We start from the raw sequence: 20102 nt of genomic DNA, 5'->3' as shown, positions 1-20102 counted from the left end.
TTTGAAGTTTCTGGACCTAAATGCTACCATCTATCAAATGAGGGTTGGTCTAAAGAATCTTTAAAATCCTTTTCATTTTGAGATCCCATTCCCAGTGATTGTGGGCTATGCACTGGGTTTTTGTTGGAGATGGTCAGCCTATACTTCCAGACTGAGGGGTAGAGAGGCTATTCTCATACAGGGAGAATCTTTGGCCCCCTCTCCTCCTGGTTTTTGAACTCAAGCCCAGAATGGGAGTATAGCTCTCTAAGAATCCCCTAGCCAGTCCCTGCTTGCTTTAAGTATCATAGAAAACACTTCGCTTTCCCTTTGTCAGACCTACCTATGCAATCTCAAGGGGCCCAGAAGCTCGAGGCAATAGTGTTTGTCCCACTTTGTTTCTTTGCTTGTAGTATAGATAAGTGAAAAGCAGGGTTTGTTTTTGTCTGTATTTGTTTGTTTTTTAAGGCTCCCATAGAAACTAAAAGCCTCAAGTTAGGCAGTTTTGAGTCTGACTCAAACTAAGATTCAACAATGATACTCAAAACCTATTTTGTGAAAGTAGAGTCACTATGTGCCAATTCCTTCTAACTGGGTGACCTGAAAATAAGATTTAATCCTTGTCTAAGACTGCAGATGTCTACTTGAGACTCAATATTGTCCATTTTCTCTCTGTATCCCTAGTGCCTAACATAATGCCATTCATACAGCAGGTGTTAAATAAATGCCTGTTATGAGTGAATGAATGAATGAATGAATCTCAAGGGGCAGTTCAAGCAGTCAGAGCAGTGACATGATCTGGTTGTTCCAGATATGTCAGTCTTTCACCCTTCCCCAGGATGGGGGCTATAGAACCTGTAGTTTCTCCACCTTTTATGTCTGTCAGAAAAGGGTGCCCCTCACCCTAGAATTAGGAAACCTTTGTTTTCTCTACTGTGCCTTAGGACTCCAGCTTAGTTCTACACTCTCCCTCAATCTGCTTCTATCTGAGTGATCTTGGGAAAAGGACAACCTCAGTGGCTCAGTATCATCATGAGTAAAACTGAGATAACACTTGCTCTACCCACCCCCAGGGTGTTGTGAGGCTCAAGTGAGAGCTAAGAAAGTGTTTGCAGGGCATAAAGCATAATATCAATGCAATCTAGGGATGCTCCCATTCTTCTTTGTTTCATTACACCCACGCAACAAAAGATAAGAACCATGATTTCTTTTGCTTGCTGATACAGTTGTCCCTTCCCCAAATGAAAACATCCTCACTTCAACCTGCCCAAGTATTTAGTCAAGATCTCTCTTTTGACTCCATCACCCTCAACCTTGCTTTATTCTCATGTAGGTGTACGTTGCATTCTCCCACTACTTTCGCTAGACTATAACCTTCTTGAGGGCAGAGGGTATCATTTTTCCAATTCTCTATCCTGCCAGGGCTAGCACAGCATTTGCACATAGTAGGTCCATTAATAAAGTTTGGCGAATTTGTTGAATCAATTGTTACAGGATTCAGTTTACCATTAGTAGCCTATAGATTCCTGCAATAGAAAAAATGCACTTCTCAAAAATTAAATACCACTAAACTCCAAACAAATGTCAAATTAAATTTCCTTCAGAGAGATGGAGCAAGATCAATATATGGTCACCTCACGGCAAAAGAAAAACTCATCCAACATCAGGTAGCCAATGCCAGAAAAGCCCATAATTGTCTGGGACTGAATTCCTCCCCCCCTGGAAACTTAGAGCATCACTGGTGTTTTGAGATGAGATCAAAAATTTCTCAAGCATGAGCAAATCAAGTAAGTTAAAAAACAAACCAACCCTTCTACGATACTATAATACATTATCCACAGTATCTTCAAATGAATCCTATATATTCTACTGGTGACTTGGGCCTTAAAAACTGGAGGGGACATAGCTTTGTAGTAATTTGGAGTGGAAACATTTTAATTAAGAGGAGTTCACGTTTCCAGCAATTTATGGCTCCACTAACAAGCCTCACAGAAACCACTAAGGGTAATTGTGTTCATGGCAATTATATTCACCTACAAACGTCATTTCTTTGAAACTTTCCCTCTTGAGGTTTTTCCTTTTCCTTTTCCTTTTCCATGGCCATTAAGAGAAAGGAAGACAAAGGCTAGGCTCTAATTAGAATTGCTTCTTGTATTTTCAGTGGGCCTTGGCTCTATGCTTCTGAATACTGCTAATAAGAGGAATCTGTAATATTAGGGTTCTCTAATTTCCTAGATAGATGGAACTTGAGAGGTCATCTAATTCACCCTCTCATTTTGGAGAGGAAGAAACTCAAGTCAAGAGTGGGCTGGAGAGTTGCCCAATGTAAGAGTAAATATCTGAGTTAGAATTTTAATCTAGGTCCTCTGACTCTGAATTGAACACTTCCCAAGGCTGCCATTATTCCCACCTCTTAGGGTAGGTTTGATGGGTGGGACACTGTTGCAAGAAATCTTTTGGGCTACAGCAAGAGATGCATAGCATTCAGGAATAAGGAAATGATAATCATACTGTCCACTGCCCTGCACAGACCACACCCAGAGTAGTGTGACCTGGGCATTACTTCCTATGCACATTTCATCGTTTTTCACCATACTCATCCCTTGACAATCCAACATGGCACTGGGACCAAAGAAATAGACAATTGTGAACAAAACCTTTCATATCGCTCCTACATGAGGCCTAGGAAAATCCTGAGAGTTCAGAAACAACGATTCTAAAACCATTCCATGGATAGGGATTCCATGTGTCTAGGACCATATATCCTCGAGTCAAGAATACCACTCCTGAGGTCCAGAGTCTGATCGAGAAACCCCTCCCAATCCCTTTCAAAACAATGAAAATTCCCTTATGGTTCACAGAAGCAAGCCTTGGCTACACTGACACTCCTGGGAGAACCTGCCAGGGGGCTGCTCTAACATAGCTTGGCCTTATGGGAATGGCACTACAGATCCTTAGAGTCTCCTGAGTTTAGGTGGCTTAGTCTGGAAACTAACTCATTTGTGGCAAAAAAAAAAATGCAGTAATTTGATACAGTTGGCAAATCCCGGCTGGAACAGTATATATCACAAGTAAGGGCAGTCTATCTTTCTCTCATCCCAGGGGACTATGTGGTAATAACACATGAATAGTAGGTTCTCTTGGCACACACTCATGGAATATCTCAAGTACTTTCAACCACCCTTAACAAATCTTAAACTGTATTGTTTGATTTCAATGTAAAAAAATACAATATACATGTATAGATTGTGTATTCTCCTTCCACAGTGATGCAAAGAAACCCAATTATATTTAGTCAATTTTTCCTTTAAATCGATCAGTGACAAATGAAGTGAGGAGATGTGATCTAGAGGAGTGTGGACTTGGACTCAGTTATTTGAGTCTGAATGGTGGTTCTTTTCTTCTTGCTTGCGTGACCTTGTGTTTCATTTTCTCAGGCTATCTTCAACATGAGAGGTGGGACACATGACCTTGAAGGTCCCTATCTATAATGCTATGATTTTCTTTATTGAATGTCTACAGCATACTTTGAAGTGTGCTGTGCAGTATGCTCAGCACAGCACTAGGCACTGTGGGGAAATGAGAAGTATAAGAAATTGCCCCTGCCTCTGAAGGGGAGTCAACCCCAAGACAAATGGCACAATGGGAACAATAAAATGCTGATCTGACTATATGGTGCTGAGCAGAAGAGGAAGAGGAAGTTCAAAGAAGGATGAGATAATAGTAATGGAAGGTTTCCAGGAGAAGGTGGGGCTTGAGCTGGGTTCCTAAAGGATAACAAGGGTTTAGGGAGGTAAGAACATGAGTGAAGGAATGGGAATGTGTATAGTGTATGGCCCAGTGAGGATGAAGACCTGACTGAAGCAAAGGCCTAAGCTGGTGGGCTAGAGATGGAATTGGAAAGGGCAAAAGGGGAGAAGGGGAGCCCAAGACTGTGGAGGGCTCTGCAAGGTGCTAGACAGATGGGCGTGACTCAGTTGTTTTTGTGCTGTGAGGGCCTTGAAGTTTTCTGAGGAGTGAACATAGTGTTTTTTTTCTAGCTGCAAAGAGATTTTTGGCACAGCTGGTAGCTTGGCCTCTCTTAGTCAGAGCAGAAGAAAGAGACGAAGGCTGCGTTCTCCCCCTGAGTTCTTTCATTTCCCATTTTCAGCTCTCTCACCATGTGCCATTAAACTTCGTACCATTTGTCAAGCTGACTTCTGGCAGCTGCAGTGAGAGCTTTGGATCTTCCATTCCATTCATCGACAAAACCTTTTCTGCTAAAGGGCACATATTATGGGCTCTGCTGGGTCAGCAGACGCTGTGAGATACTGACTAGCCCAACTCATCTGAACACTGAGACCCATACCCACAACACAATAATGGGAATGAAGGAGAGTGAGTCACTGCTCCTGTACTTGTAGCAACTCTCTCCTAAAGCAGACAGGAGATTCTCATTCCACATAAGAAATGTGCATCTATTTGTACTGAGATTTGCTCAAAAGTCAAGACCACCTTCCTCTTGGTGTAGATCCCATGTAAGAATGTGGGAAGCATTTCCATTTGGGAGTTAAGTCTGAGTTTTTGAGTCATTAAATATAAAAACGATTACTCCATGGCTGCTGCAAAATTAACAGTGTGCCCTTTCATGAAGGCTCACATGAGACTGAAAGGCTCCTCTCATCATATCTGGAGGGAGTTAGAGGAGCCTAGTGCAAAACCAAGGTCACCCCCAAAATCATCAGCATGAAAGTGGGGACAGAAAGGTTAGAGAGCCTAACCATCACTCAGAGAACACAGGCATTTTAGAAATTATTTGCTCACCTCAAATTCTTCCTGGCTGGGCCTTTTCCTTCTTGAGATAGCCTTCTCCTCAGCCAAAGGCCAGTCTGTCTGTTGCCTCTTTGTCCCCCCTGCTGTCATGCCTCCCCCGTGCCCTTGGCTACCAAAGGAGTATTCACTGTTCTGCTACATGGGTGGTGTGTTTTTCTACCACACTCTGGAGACAAGCCACATTGACTGCAACACTTCCTGCCTAACCTGAATATCACCAGTGTGGTCTTAAAATCTACCTTCATTTAGGTGGAAAGAGAAAAAAAACCCTAACCAAAGTGGGGGTGGGGGGGGGAACCCACACAGCATGTCTCACTAATGTGCTGTTACATATTCAACTGGTTTGAGTGAAGTGACTAGTCAAATGGCTAAAATGATCAACTCTAATATGAACAGATGTCTTGGTTTGCCTGAGACTAGAGTGGTTGACAACACTACGTACTGACTAGGCCTCAGGTATTCCTGGAAATATTATGGTCCCATGCCAGCACTAGGTCCCTTGTGGCTAAATGTGAATCATCACATCTGTGAAAACTTACAAATACAGTCATTTACCCGCTTATCTATCATGCTCAACAGTTTGTTAATATATTAGAGTTGAGATGCTTTCCTCAAGCAGAGAGCTGGCACTCTGGGGTCCAAGCTACTTTGTGGCAGTGGGAAGTGTTAGAGCTGAGGGACTATCTTGGGTCTCCCCATGCCTCCCTGCTTCCTACACTGTCCAGGCTCCATGCTCCTCTAGGCACTAGTGAGAAGGTAGAGGATCTGTCTTTTCTTTTTTTCCTTCACCCTTCACGTCTCCTACATTTGATCTTGCCACTTTGTCTGGCAGTGACTGGGCAGAAATATGGTTAATTTAGTAAAGAATTGTGGTCATGCAGCCATAAACAAAGTGAATCTATGCCTCCTTCCATATCTGCAGTAGAGATAACTGAACGGAAGGAAACATGCTATTACTAGAAATGCACAAAGAAGAGCCTCCAGCAGTTACTACAGATCAGCATCTGTGAGCAGTGCTTGGAGTCAAAGGCCTCAAGCCCAACTACTGCCTGTCAATTAGCCCCTTTAAGTCCACAAGAAGCCTACTGATCAGAGTCCCTTCTGGGGATACTCTGGGCACTGTGCACTAATATGGCATCTAACACCGAGAGGGAGGGAAACATGGCTGAAAAAATGAAATTATTTGACATCACAGAGGTAGAACTACAGTCATCAGAGAAATAGAAACAAAGGGACTAAAAAGGAGAAGAAAAGGTGAGGGTGAGACTTATGCACCGTATATCATCACACAAGGTTTTGATGTTAGAAATTTGGGGGCAAAACCTTTCTTTTCTGGGTCTTTAGATGTAGCTGCTGACTGGTCAGGGGGTCTAGGATCTCAGAAGTAGTTTCTGGGACTGCTTCCCTGGGTGATGGCTTTGAGGGGTGTGGGAGACAGGATGGAAAGAGGGTTAGTGGTAGTGGAGGGGAATTCTGTTGTTCCTAGGGCTTTCAAGGAGTGTCCTTCCCTGCCTCTAGTGGGGTCCAAAAAGAGCAGTTGATCAGCGTGGTAGAAGTAGTTTACCTCTCATCTGAAGCAGCTAAGGTAGTGCAGTGGATAGGATGCGGGACTTGGAGCCAAGGAGACATGAGTTCAAATTTGTCTTCTCAGACATTTACTAGCTGTGTGATACTTGGCAAGTCATTTACCTTCTTTTTGCCTCAGTTTTCTCAACTGTAAAATAGGGATGATAGCACCTACCTCCCAGGGTGGTTGTGAGGATCAAATGAGATATTATTTGTAGAATGCTATGCAAATGCCAACTATTGTAATTAATATTGTGATCCCTGAGAGTGCCTTGCTGCTCCAGCATTATTCCTTAAACCTTCAAATTTAATTTAAATATTGTGAAGATCTTGTTTCTAAAAAGATGACCCTTTCCTTTAGAGATATTAAGGTTAATTTCAGTTAAGACCTCATTTTGTAATCAAGGTACCTAGCCAATACTCTGTCAAAATGTCCCCTGTCCACCACAGACAGCTCCAGTTCCAGTGTCCCATCGATTATAAAGACCAGAGAGCTGTTTAAAGTAGGATGTGGGCTCCTCAAGGGCAAAGGAGGCTTTCCTTTTTGACCCTGGTTTGCCAGCTTTGGGGACAATTCCTGGCACGTAATAAGCACATGATGAGTGTTTCCTGGAGATTTCTCCCCCAATAAAGAACTTGTATATTGTTATACTCAATTGAATACATGCAAACCATTTATAATCCGATGGAGGCCATGGAAGTTGTGTATTTGCAAACTGCACTCTAACTCGTGTGTGTGTGTATTTGTCCTTCATTGCCGAAGAAGACCATGCCATCAGAGAAATGATGACATGACTTGCACTTGACTTTGTTTGGAGTGAGGGAGGGCTGTGCAGGTCACCAGCCTCACTTCTCCTCCAGGGCCATCTGAATCCAGTGACCAGATATTCATCAGGATGACTGGAGATGACCCAGGATGAGGCAATTGGAGTTAAGTGACTTGCCCAAGGTCACACAGCTAGTGAGTGTCAAGTGTCTGAGGTGAGATTTGAACTCAGGTCCTCCTGACTCCTGCACTGGTGCTCTATCCACTGCACCACCTAGCTGTCAGGAATCTTACTGGGATCTGAATTTTCTAGCACTAGTTTATGATTTCGCTATTTCACATCTAATCATCTCTGTTGCTACTCAGTTCACTGATACTAATTTCATGAGTTTTTATGGCTAAACAAGTCATCACCTGTTGGCCAACCAGTAACTCTCACCCTGAATCTGAGTCTAACCTCTCTGTACCTGCCTAGGCTGAGTCCTTGATGCCATTGAATTACCCACTGAAGGAATCTAACACTACTTCCTGATACTGATTCAGAACACTTTTGCAATTACCTGGTGATGATTTTGCCAGTGACTAGACCAAAGTTTAACTGACCTAGGGATTGGAACTCAGAGTAAACAAGTCATGTGAAGTTGGTTACTTTTCTAGTGTGTTACAGCTGAAGTTCAAGCAACTCAATGTCTCCATTACCATCTGCTTCCTGTCACTTTTCTAACTGTCTAAGTCTCTTCAGTTCTAGACATGCCAGGGAGGTGATAAGATGACCAGTATGGTAACAAATGAGTTGTATCTGACAAAGTTCATTTCCACATGAGACGGGGACTGGCTAATGAGCCTGGTCCTTTGAAGCATGTGCCGAACTTTTCTGATACATTTCCTCTTGTGTACTTTGGAGCACGCCTAGACGTTCTGTACCTGACTCCAATCTGCTATGTACACAGTGAAGAGGAGCCTCTGTTTAGCTCTAGCTTTTTTGTTAGACCTGAGAGGGAGGTCATTGAAAAGGCCTAACCATGAGGGACAGATGGAGCTGGTCTTGCTCTTGGAGAGTGACCCTAGAGCACTTGCTGTACTCATTAATTGTTTGGAACTTGGAAACTGTTTTCCCAGAGAAATACTGTTAGAAATGGTGGCTAAGTTCCCAGGCTGGCCCACAGAAGCCTATTCAACTCATAATGTGTCTGAAATACTGTACATTTGCAATGAAAAAGAATAGAAAACAAGATCGGTAACAGTAGTAATTAGACGAAATAGAAAAATAATTTAATAAGAAAGTGTTTTAGTGGTGCTTAAGGGAAAAGGAGTTTAATGAGAAGAGGAGGAGGTAGATGGAAATTATTGTTGAGGTTCTGAAGGGGCATTATGGATACTTTTGAAGGCTTTATTAAATCTAATTTCACCTTCAAACCTGTGGCTTTCCTTTTCCTTGAGTCACTTGAAGCATTTTTACACTAATGAGTCATGGAATGCACTCCCTCCTTTCCTCTTTCATAGAATCCCTCTTCCTCCAAGGAGACCTTTCCTGAACCCTTTCCCCTGATGCTTGTGGCTCCCTCCCTCCTCTCTTACCCACCTTCTAATCATGTGTTTTTTCTTGATTCTCAGTATATTCCCTTATGCAGGGACTCTGGTTTCCCATTAGCATAGAAGCTCTTTCCAAATGGGAACTGTCTAATAATTAGACAATGATCTTTTTAATAAAAGGATTTGTTCTGTAAAATTTGGATTTAGTCAAAAGGCCACACTTAAGGATCTAGAAGGTCACATGTGGCCTCAAGGCCCCAGGTATCCTATCCCTGGGACTCATTGTACTAGTAGCCCAGAGCCTAGCCCCATACCTAGCACATAGTAGGCATCTACCAAATACTTGTTAATTGACTGTTTTGAGCCCCTAGATGAATGATGGGAAGCGATGGAGGAGAAGAGAGATTATATACTTCTTGTAGGCAATAAGATGTGCTAAATTGTAAAGCAATTTAGTTATTTTACTGATTTGTAAGCCACACAGGATAAAGTGTTTTGCAACTTAGTACCATACTTAAATCATCATAAAATGCTAGCCACAAACTGGGATGATTGGTTTTCATAGTTTCTTCAACTCTGAATCTATCTTTGAGCAATGAACAATGACTCCTCAGTTCAATGTGCAGCTGTTTCCATTTATTTACTTGGTCTGTTTTTCTTGCTATCCCATTTCTGGCTTTGGCTACCTACAACACATTTGTCACCGTAGCTATAAGGCAAACAGTAATTTTCCAAATATCCAACTGTGAAGTAGCAAAAGACTGAGGGGCGTCAGGGGAAACAACTTAGCTGGAATATAGCTTTACTAGTGAAAAACATCTTCTGAAACTCTCATTGACAAAAAGAGAAACACTAAATGGGGCAGATTTTTTAAAATTTCTCATCTAGAATATGTCACCTCATTGACTCAAGTAAACCAGAGATTCCCTACTTTGCTCTTATACTTTGAAGTGCAGCATTGAATGTTTCTTTCCTAGTTGCTCTCCTGGAAGTGATGCCACTGACTGGCCTATCTGTAAAGGCAGATGAAAGAGTCAGGCTTCAGGGCTCCATGGTGCCTAGAAAGATGTGTAGTTCTGAAAAATTCAACAGGGGAGAGCTCACTGACATAAGTTCTGATCCACACTGAAAGCTATAAAGTTTGGTACTAGAGAACTACCCTGCTTTCGTCCAAAGGCTTGATGACAAGTTGGCCTTTGGGCTGAATAGGGCTCCTATTCCATCACCAGGGCTTACAACTTTCAAGGGCTGGAGTGCTCGGCCTAGAAAACCGCAGTTGTTGGGTGGCAGGCCTTGATATATTGGAAAGAACAATAAAACTTTCCTTTTCTCCCTGAGAACAGCAGGCCCTCTGCAAACAGAAGGGACCTTTGGGAACTGCCAGACAGGTATTCATTCAGTCACATTCTATTCATGGAGATCTAAAATGAACTCATCTCACAAAGAGATTCCAACTGGGCAAAGTTCACTCCATCCTCGTGAAGACAATTTGGCAGCTTTCTTTTTTGTGACAGAAAGGCTAGCAGTAGGTTGGAGATTATGAAAATACTTTAGCTATTGTGAATAAAGGGAATCACATAGGAATCTAAAAGGACTACTGTATAGAGAGTTTTTAGGCACAGATAGTCCTGGCAAAGAAATTTTATACTTCAAATAACTTTAGTGAATAACCTGAGCCCAAGACTATAAACCAATTTTCATACTTCTTCTCTGACCCTTATCTAATTCATCCTTAAACCCATTGCCAGAATTATCTTGTGTGCACATTAATCAAATCACATTCTTCTCTGCTCCAAAAGCTTCCACAGTACCAGATAGGAGGCAGCATGGTGTAGTCTAGTGTGGTGCAGCATGGTGCAGTTAGTGGCTAGAGTACAGGCTCTGAGGGAGAGGCCCTGCTTCACGCTCCACTTTTGATACCTATGCGACTACCCACGCAACCTTGGAAAGGTCACCGAAGCTCTTGGGATCTCTTCCCTCATCCATGAAACAAAGGGGTGTCCTATGTCTGTGGTCTCCAAAGGAGGGAGGGAATGGTATCACCCCTGGTGGAGGGAGGATGCTGTCTATGACCCCAAAGGGTGCATGATCCACCAATTGGGGTGTGGGAAGAGAGTAGGTCACATTCCCTGCCCCCTCCCATGCTATAATTACTAAAGCCCTACCCCTACCATATCTTGGCTTAGCCTTCACTATTTTAGCAGTCTACTTCCTGTCACTTTTGGGAAAATTCTCAGCCTCCCTTTTTTTGGAGCCAAGTGTCTGCTCCTTAGCAGAGTTAGAACCTAATCTAAATAATAACCCATACTTCAGAGGTGCCACTCTTCATATGAGACTTTATAGGTCCATTGGGAGCCTTTCAAAGAGTGGGCTCCACCCTGCCTCAGGGCACTGAGCCAACAAGCAGTTTCTATGATTGAGGCGATGCACTAAGCCTAGGGATACACAGAAAGGCAAAAAACCCCAGTCTCTGCTCACAAGGAGCTTGTATATTAATGAGGAAGGCAATATAGGATTTTCCTAACGCACTGGTCTGCCCACCCCTAACCCAACACTCTAGCAACTCCAGGGGCTCTCTGTTATCTCAAAGACCAAAAATTATTTCACTTTTATATCATCCTTTTAAAATGTATATTTTACGTAGTTTTTATATTATTAATATAATAGTATACATATAGTTTATAAATAACTACATATGCATTGCAGATTTTGATCAATTTTTATTTCCACCAATAAAGGTATTATATAAAAAAAGAAAAAACTGAGATTCTAAGCCTTTAGATTCGTGGTCCTGTCGCTTCCTGAATTAAGTCTATTGTGACCTTTCACCCCCACCCCACCCCTGACCTTTCTAGCCTTTCTTCATAATGTCTCCCTCCATATATTTGCTGCTCCTACAAACTTCTCCTGCCTATCCCCTGTACTTTTCAGCCTCCACTGCTTTGCTCACATGAACCCTGTACCTGGAATGCTCTTGCTTCTCTCGGCCTATTGAATTCTTACTTGTCTCTTAAGTCCAGCTCAAAAGTCATGTGGGAGTAGAAGGAACACCTAACATCAAGCTCTATATCTGAGTAACTGTCTAATAAGCTTTTCCTGAACATCGTGTTCATAATGATTCTCCACTTTGGGCCTCATAGAACTCTGATAGATTTCTGTAATACTGTGTTACGTTCCTGTTTGTGACTGGCCTCCATGCCTGGAATGTACTTCCACCTTACTTCTACCTTTGGAATCCCCAGTTTTCTTGGACACTCAGCTCAAGGGCCAGCTTCTACAAGAATTCCCCCTCCCACCACCCCTGCCAATTACCTTGTATATATTTGGTATATGCTTAAATCTGTATATACTTATCTTCTCCAGTAGAATGTAAGCTGTTTGAAGGGCAGGGACCCTTTTGCTTTTGCATTTCCAACGCCTAGCAAAGGCCTGGTTTTTGCTTATTCCTTTGCTAGACTATACGTTTTCTAAAATTCCCATCTTCCTTAGTTCCTAGTACAGTGCTCTGCACACATAACACGCTGAATGTGTTATGAAGACACTTCATAAACGTTGATTGACTGACTGATGGAATGGAGAATTCAAAATTTCCAGAATATGACACCCCGGAAATGGCTTTCATAAAAACAGGAACAAAATATGGTCCTGAGTAGCAGTGACCTGAGGAAAAGAAAAGCTGATGAACTGCATGGAAATGTGCTTAATTAAGAAGCTATTAGTCAGGAAATTGTTTTGATTACGGATTATCTAGAGGAAGTGGGTGCTATATTTAGCAGCCCCAAAGTTCAGTGTAACAAGGCTTCACTTCACTGGAATATTAAACAGAAATATTTTGTCTGCTCACATATTTCTTTGTATGGATATACAGGAAAGGAGTGGCATGGTGAAGTGTACAATGTTGAAACTGTAAACTTATTTCAAATGAAAACACTACATTATTTGACCCGTGTCCACCAACCTTCCTTTGGGAATCCCCATAGTTAGCCATTCTCAGACCCACAGGTATCTAGCATTTTCCTCTAATCAAAGTCCTTTTTTAAAAGGGCATTTTTGGTGAGTTTGTGAAGCAACGCCAGAGATGCTAACCCTGTGGTGGATAAAACATACAATGTCTGACTACAATGAATTTCCCCCAGATTTTCATACACATGGTATACCAACTGCCTGGAATTGTTATATAACACAGTCTTTTCAAACCCGTGGTGTTATAGGACTGCTTTCTACAAAGAGGTTATCTTTTCCTTTTGTGCCATTACTGAACCATTCTCATTAAAAAAAAGTCTACCATAAGTCAGAAATGACCATCTGCTTGGGTGATCAAAATGTGATTCTACCCATGCTCTCCTAAAATTTCTCTCTCTCTTTCTCTCTCTCTCTCGACAAGTCTCATTTTAACCTAACAGACCTTTAACTTTAGCAGCGTTGACTGTCAATATTGTATACTCTGGTGTGTCTTCCTCCTTGGGCAGAACTGTAACACACTTACACACTTTAGGTTTGCTTATGGAATGACACTGAGCTTCTGGTATCATAATTCTAATGCCACTACTCATGAAATCTAGTACTAATCTTTTACAGATCAATTTCAATAAATTATGATCTTACTCTACGCTTAAAGAGAGCACACTGAAACAGTTGAAGGATGAGGCAATAATGATCCACATGCTTCCTGATGAGAATGCAGGACTATTATTTATCAGGTAAGTGAGCTATACAAGTACACCTTATCTTGTTTTAGACAGAGGCAGATTACCTAAATATTCCCTCAGAGAAAGTAGTGGTCATGCATATCCTTGAGAACATTGCTTAGGATCCTTCCTTGATTAGTTTTGAAAGAATGCTTTTTAGCTTGCTGCCTGACCCATTCTGGGATGGTTGATCAGTTGTTTGAAGCTGACTTCTCTTTTAGGTTTTGGTTTTGAAGGTTGGGGGATAAACCAATCAATCAATATTTATTTTGTACTTCCTATGTGCTGGCTTGGTGCTGGGGATATAAGTACAAAAGATGAAGCAATCCCGACTTACAAGTTTACATGTCTATGGAGGAGACAACAAGCTCACATATACATGCATGCACACACACATACACACACATATTTATATATCTTGCATAAATAGAAAGTGAGTAAATGTATACAGAGTATACAGCAGGTAGTTTGAAATGAAAGGCACTAGCATTTGTGGGATCAGGAAAGGCTTCATGTGGAAGTGAGCACTTGAGCTCTTAAAGGGAGAGAGGTACCCTATGATATGGAGGTGAGGAGCAAGTAAATTCCAAGCATGCTGGGTGGCCAGTATAAATGCACAGAGATGGACAGTCATATATAAGGAATAGAGAGAAAGCCAGTTTGTTTGGATCACAGGGTGCAAGAAAGGGAATGTCCAATGAGGCTGGATAGATACATTGGACCAGGTAGTATAGTTTTGTAAAAGTTAAACAGAGGAGTTTATACTTTATCCTAAAGGTCATAGGAAGCCACTGGGGTTGACTGAGTAGGGAAATGACATGGTCAGATCTAGACTTAAAAAAAAACTCTGGGCACAGCATGTAGGATGAACTGCAGTGGGGGAGAGATTTGAGGCAGGGAGATTAATTAGGAAATTGTTTTAATCATCTAGGTGAGAAGTGATGAAGGTCTGAACTAAGGTGGTAGATGTGGAGGTAGAGAGAATGGTTCAGATGTGAGAGGATGTGAAGCTAGAAACAGCAAGATATGGCAACTAGATATGGAGGGTGAGAGAGAATGATAAGTTGAGGATAATGCCAAGGTTGCAAACCTGGAAGACTAGAAGGATGGTGGTGCCTTCAACAGAAACAGAAAAGTTTGAAAGAGGGGAAGATTTGAGGGAAAAGATGTGCCTTGTTGGGCATGCTGTGTTAAAGATTTCTTCAAGACATCCACTTTGAGATTTGGATGGGAATATAGACAAGAGTGTCATAAGCCAGGTAAACAAGATCACTGTAAGGTGAAATGCAAAGGAGGTAATCCCTCTAGGAAATCATTTATCAAGGAAGCTATTTCTCAGTTTAGTTGACATTCTGCACTCTGCTGAAAAGATCTGTATGAAAAGGATATCTCTGATAAATAGTTACATACGTTTTTATTATGGAGATATGGCTAAAATGTTGGAATATTGTTATGTATTAGGGGCAGAGTAGTTAACTAACTGGTTGGATACTGCAGTGAGAGTCCACTTTGCAGGAATATATTTGTTTTGGAAAATCTGATTGTGGATATTATTTCTTACCTAGAAAAGAACAATATACTTGGGGCAGTTGTTTTATTTAAAATTAAATAATGTATTTTGTGATAAATGTTTTATATACTCTCGAGAAATATAAATCTTATGTATTATTGCTCTGGACTATAATTCACAGATGTGACATAATAGTTACACTCTTTATAACTAATAGTGTGCAATTTACTATAGTTATAACATTATTAAGTTAGAAATATCAAATCTATGAAATAGCACATTTCCAAAAAATATTTTCACAATTCTGAAAAGGTGATTTGTAAAAAACAACAAAAAACAACTCTGAAAGAAATAGTTTAATATTGATACTTTTATTAGAACCTGAGGTAGTAGCTTATATTAGTTTTATTAATTCTAGATGACCAATATTTTCCCCAGTTTATAAAAGAGGGAACCATAAAACCATAATATGTAATTATGACTTCTGGGGGGGGGGGTATAGTCCCTTGGGAAAATCACAAATTCATTCTATTTAACTAAAAGCGATAAAGAGGCACCAATTTCAGAGTTTCACTTTGGTTATGAGAATTTGTGCCTCATTCTAAATGTACAGTTACATTCAATTACACGTTCCAGTGGAAAACAAAGTAATTATTTCAAGTTGCATATTTATGCACAGAGACGAACGATACCGTCCAAATTAAATGTCTTTTGTTTACCATGGTTAATGAAGTGTAACAAGGCTAAATTCAATGCATATCAACTTAATTATGTCTCAGAGGTAACACTTTGGTAAAGTTTCATCAGAAAGAATATTACTTTGTACCATCAAAAATAGTTCATCAAATGTTGAACAATCTCAGCTTGTGCATACAATTCACAGTGCTGGAGGAAAACACTTGCTAGAGTGTTTTGACACTTTTCAAGTGAAATAACTGATTAAGTTGTAAGGAATAGGAAGTCAAGATTTCAGATTATACTTTTCCAAATGCCATACTTTCATACTAACTTAAATTTGATTTACTTCTATGGAAGAATAAAGCAGCAAAATCATTTCAAATAGTCTCTTTTACCAAGATTGGATTTAGAGAGATGATTGCTTATCCATTACTTGATCTGTGGTATTCTGAGGGCTCGTTTTGGCCTATCATTCTTGGAAGAAAACGGACACCAGTAGGATATGTAGAGAATAGGCATTCCAGGATTTATTCTTTTATTGCCCATGCATGTATGCGTATGGGGGGACGGTGGGAGGGGAATGGAGTTGCAATGGATTATAGATCCAAGAAATATCCATGCCCCACATATGATAACAGGAAGTTTGTGCCAACATGAGGCACGTGGTCCTTGATGGGGTTCAGAAGAGTAGGTTATTCTTTTGTCTACTAGCTTCTCAAGGTGGAAAGTTTCAAGGTAAAACCATTGTGGATAAAGAATGGGGCTTAAGAGAAAGGGAACACAAGACCGTTCCTTTCTTCTTCCTGGCCTGCATCTCTAAGGAAAGCAAGGTTATTTTTCAAACTTGTTCTTTGACCTAATAGGGAGAGGAAATGGCACATCTGGACTTACCTGAGACACTGGCATAGCCCGGCCCTCAGGCATAGTAAAATTCAAGACATCAGGGGGCTGCCTGGAATCCATTCGAGGCCCAGCAGCAGAGGACAGCATCGGTGGGTAGATAGGATAGTTAGAGCTGCTTAAATGTTTGCTCTTTTTCTTAGACTTTCGGCTTGAATCCTTCTTTTCTTTACGCTTTGAAGATTCATCTCTGTACGCCAACATCCTGTCATCACCCAGGTATTGCATCATTGAACTCTCAGATTCTGGGGCTAGGAGGAAAAAAAGAATGTGAATATCAGATTAGGCAGAGGGATGAAAAGTCTCACTTTAATGCTTACACTTGACTATACTTCTCTGCAAGCAAAAAGCCTCATTTCCTTCAACAGCTTCTTGTGAGTGCTGCTATATGACATTTCAAATGGAGACCACAACCCACAGTTTTCTGCTCAAGTGCTTGTCATATTGAATATATTTACTAAGATTTATGAGAAATGAAATACAAGCATTATCTCAGCTTTTTACAGTCCTTTGAACCAGAATGCTTACTCTCCAGAAGAAAATTCTTATTAAATCAGAATTCATTGGCATAACATGGCCAATGCAAAAAGCTGTTGTTTTGTGTAGCCTGATTGCTACAGAAGCACAGTAACATATCTCTTTGCCTCTTGAAATACCAGCAATTTACTGCATCTTGAAATTTAATTTCTGCAGATTAAAAAAAAAATCCATGTTGGGAGTGGAGAAACGCCTTGATTTTAGTGTATAGAAACTAGAAATTCCTGTTCTTTACTAGTATCAAATTTTAAAGCTGGAATCACTTTATGTAGTTACTTTATACTGGGTGGTTCATCCTCCTGGAAAAATTCAAGTATTTAAACCATACAGTAAAAAGAAATATTTAACAATCCCTGTATTCAGAAAAAGTCAGATAATGAAATGAAAATGAGTATAACTTGGTCTAACAGCAAGTTCCTAACACAACAACTTCCTGGCTCCTGCTTGAGCCATAAAATCACACTTGGGAATGATTCCAAGATGGCTGGTGGCAACAGTCTCCAATTAAAAGCTAATAGAAATAGATTTCTTTGGGGTGGGGGGCGGTACATAAAAACGTGACTACTTAAATCACCATTAAATTCACCACTTAGTACATTATTTCTAGGCCAATTAACAGCATGAATTAATATGCATTGAATACTTAACAACCAATATCTGAAGCACCAATAAGAAAACTACCTGGTGCACTCTTGCCAAACACATAGTGTGGTCTAGCTCAGCAGATGGGGGTGGGGGGTGGGGTGGGGTGAGCCAAAACTTGGCTCCTCTGCTTCCACTGCTGTGCTTATTTCTAAGGATATGATTTATGTGTGCAGGAGCAAAGGAAACAATGGCATATAGTCAGTAGACCTGAGTTTTCCTTAGGTCCTCAGTTTTCTACTATGTAAAATGGAAGGAGGGGGATTAAGTCCTGTCCAGTTTTAAATCCTAAACTCCTAAGTATTTGGAGTTGCTTTACTACATTTGAAGGATGCAGTAAGGAGCACATCATGCAGAAGGTATAAAAACTAGGTATGTTGTGTTATTATGTTTGCTAACAAGCCCTTAGGAACAACTCTCACTGTTTCCCACCTCAAGTCAAGTATTGACAGAGGCTGATCCAGACTCTCTAAGTTCTACCATCTTCCAAGGTATACATCATATGCCTTGCTCAAATGGTGCTACTCCCCCAAGACTAGTCTCTGTTTTAGTTACATGATATCAGCAAGGCAAGTGATTTAATCTGGCTACTTGGCAGGCTCTCCTGTGTTCAGGATGGCAGTGAAACAGTACAATAGCTGTTAACAGTCAGAGAGGAAAGAGACTGGGAGGTAGCATATGCAGCAAGGGTGTTCTGGATGCCAAATGGCACTGATGAGATCACATCTCCATTTTGGAACTATTGCTCTACTGGGGCCACACTCCCTAAAAACAATTCCTATTACAGGAGGAGCATCTTAGGGAGTGAGACTTTATGTTAGGAAGCTGGTATCTTTCTGGAACCTCAAAGTGAGTGGCACTACCCAAAAACAGTGACAAGCAAGGTCCAAAGCAAAGTTTTGGGAGAAAGAGGTTTGCAGGGTACTTTAAGTCTGTATTGGAGAAAAGGTTAGAGTCACATTCATGGTTTTCAAATGCCCCTCTTCACAAGACTACATAGAAAACCTTGATTTACAAATTTCAATGAACATTTTTTTCAGGGAAAAGAAGAAAGACAACACTGATCCTTACTGATTCAGGCTCCTTCCTTTCATGGAGAAGTGTGCCTTCAGATGGGATAAGTATGCTTTGCCAATATCCTCAGCTTTCATGTAGTTATCATTTCCTTAACTGCCCTATTGAAAGTTTTCAGGCTTTCTAGATGTTGGTCCAGAACTGCTTCCTTCTATTCCTGCCTGTCCTGCTCTTAGCGCTGATCATTTTTTAAATTGCATACTTTCCCTCTGAGATTATCTGTAATTTGCCCTGTATATAACTTGCTTCTGCCTAGTTGTTTGCATGCTGTCTCCTCCATTAGACTGAGCTCCTTAAGAGGAGGGACTATGTTTTGTCTTTCTTTGTATCTCCAGCACTAAGCATAGTGCCTGACACATTAGGAAATGGGAATGATTTACTAAATAGTCCTGGAATGTGTCTTAGTTATTTGCTTGATTTCATTAGCTTCTTTACTCATAGGTCTTATCTTTCTAAATCTTCCTGTGATTCTTTGGAGTCTAGATCTCTTACTTATCTGTTTATTTTAGAGGAGAAGACCTTAAATTGAGTACATCGCTACAAACTGAGCTCCTAATGCTGCTAACCGCAACAAAATGATGATTTCTGTATTGAACTCCAACTGCAGAGTCCAATACTGGCTTTTGTTGATAATACCTGGTGGCGCATTTAATTTATCACCATTCTGCCTAATTCATCCATTACTGTGAGGTTAAGGACAGTTCATATTCAAAGTTATTTTCTCTGACTATCATTTGCAAAATCAGGATGAAAACTTCTTGAGCACAGGGACTGCCTCATTTTGATCTCTCTCTCTCTCTCTCTCTCTCTCTCTCTCTCTCTCTCTCTCTCTCTCTCTCTCTCTCTCTCTCTCTCTCTCTCTCCTGTTTCTAGGATAATATTGCCTTCTACTTGGCAAGCATTTAGGTCTTCCTGGAATACCTACCTACTTACCCCACAGAGTGGTTGAAGATCAAAGGAAATAACATGTGAAAGTGCTTTGCAAAATGTAATAGGCCCAGTGCCCCTAAGCTTTCTGATTCTGTGGTGGGAACTGGGTGAGAGGGACTGGCTGTAAGAAAATCAGAGGCTCCGGAGACAAAAGGAACCTTACATATGACTGATGTGATTAGGCCTATTTATATATTTCTTACATTTCAAATATACATGAGTTCCTGACTCCTTTCCCTGAATGGGGCTCTTCCACACTCTCTTTCTCTCCCGGCTGTGGTCAGCCTGTAACAAACATTTAGGTGAACTTCATGTAAAGAGCCTTTGCTACACACAGCTGCGTTTACATTCTTTCCAAAATTCAAGAAGATAAAACACTTTGCCTTGTTGGGGCCCCAGCTGGAGGCCTGTGTTCAGTTCTAGCCAGCACATTTTAAGTAAGTATTTGATAAACTGAAAAACATCCAGAAGAGGATGACTAGGAGAG

General features: G+C 40.9%; 1 protein-coding gene across 1 annotated transcript in view; it reads right to left on the bottom strand.

The window, feature by feature from the left end:
• The window catches only part of LOC140515231 (connector enhancer of kinase suppressor of ras 2-like), a 570766-nt gene that overhangs the window by 155865 nt on the left and 394799 nt on the right, over positions 1–20102 (bottom strand). Inside the window, exon 12 of the mRNA XM_072625828.1 lies at positions 16424–16683. Coding sequence (XP_072481929.1) covers positions 16424–16683 — 260 coding nt within the window. The remainder of the gene's footprint in view (positions 1–16423; positions 16684–20102) is intronic.

This window comes from Notamacropus eugenii, chromosome X, assembly GCF_028372415.1.
Source record: "Notamacropus eugenii isolate mMacEug1 chromosome X, mMacEug1.pri_v2, whole genome shotgun sequence".
Classification (NCBI taxonomy): domain Eukaryota; kingdom Metazoa; phylum Chordata; class Mammalia; order Diprotodontia; family Macropodidae; genus Notamacropus; species Notamacropus eugenii.
The sequence above is the reverse complement of the archived record's forward strand: the minus strand, read 5'-3'. Positions and strand labels throughout refer to the sequence as shown.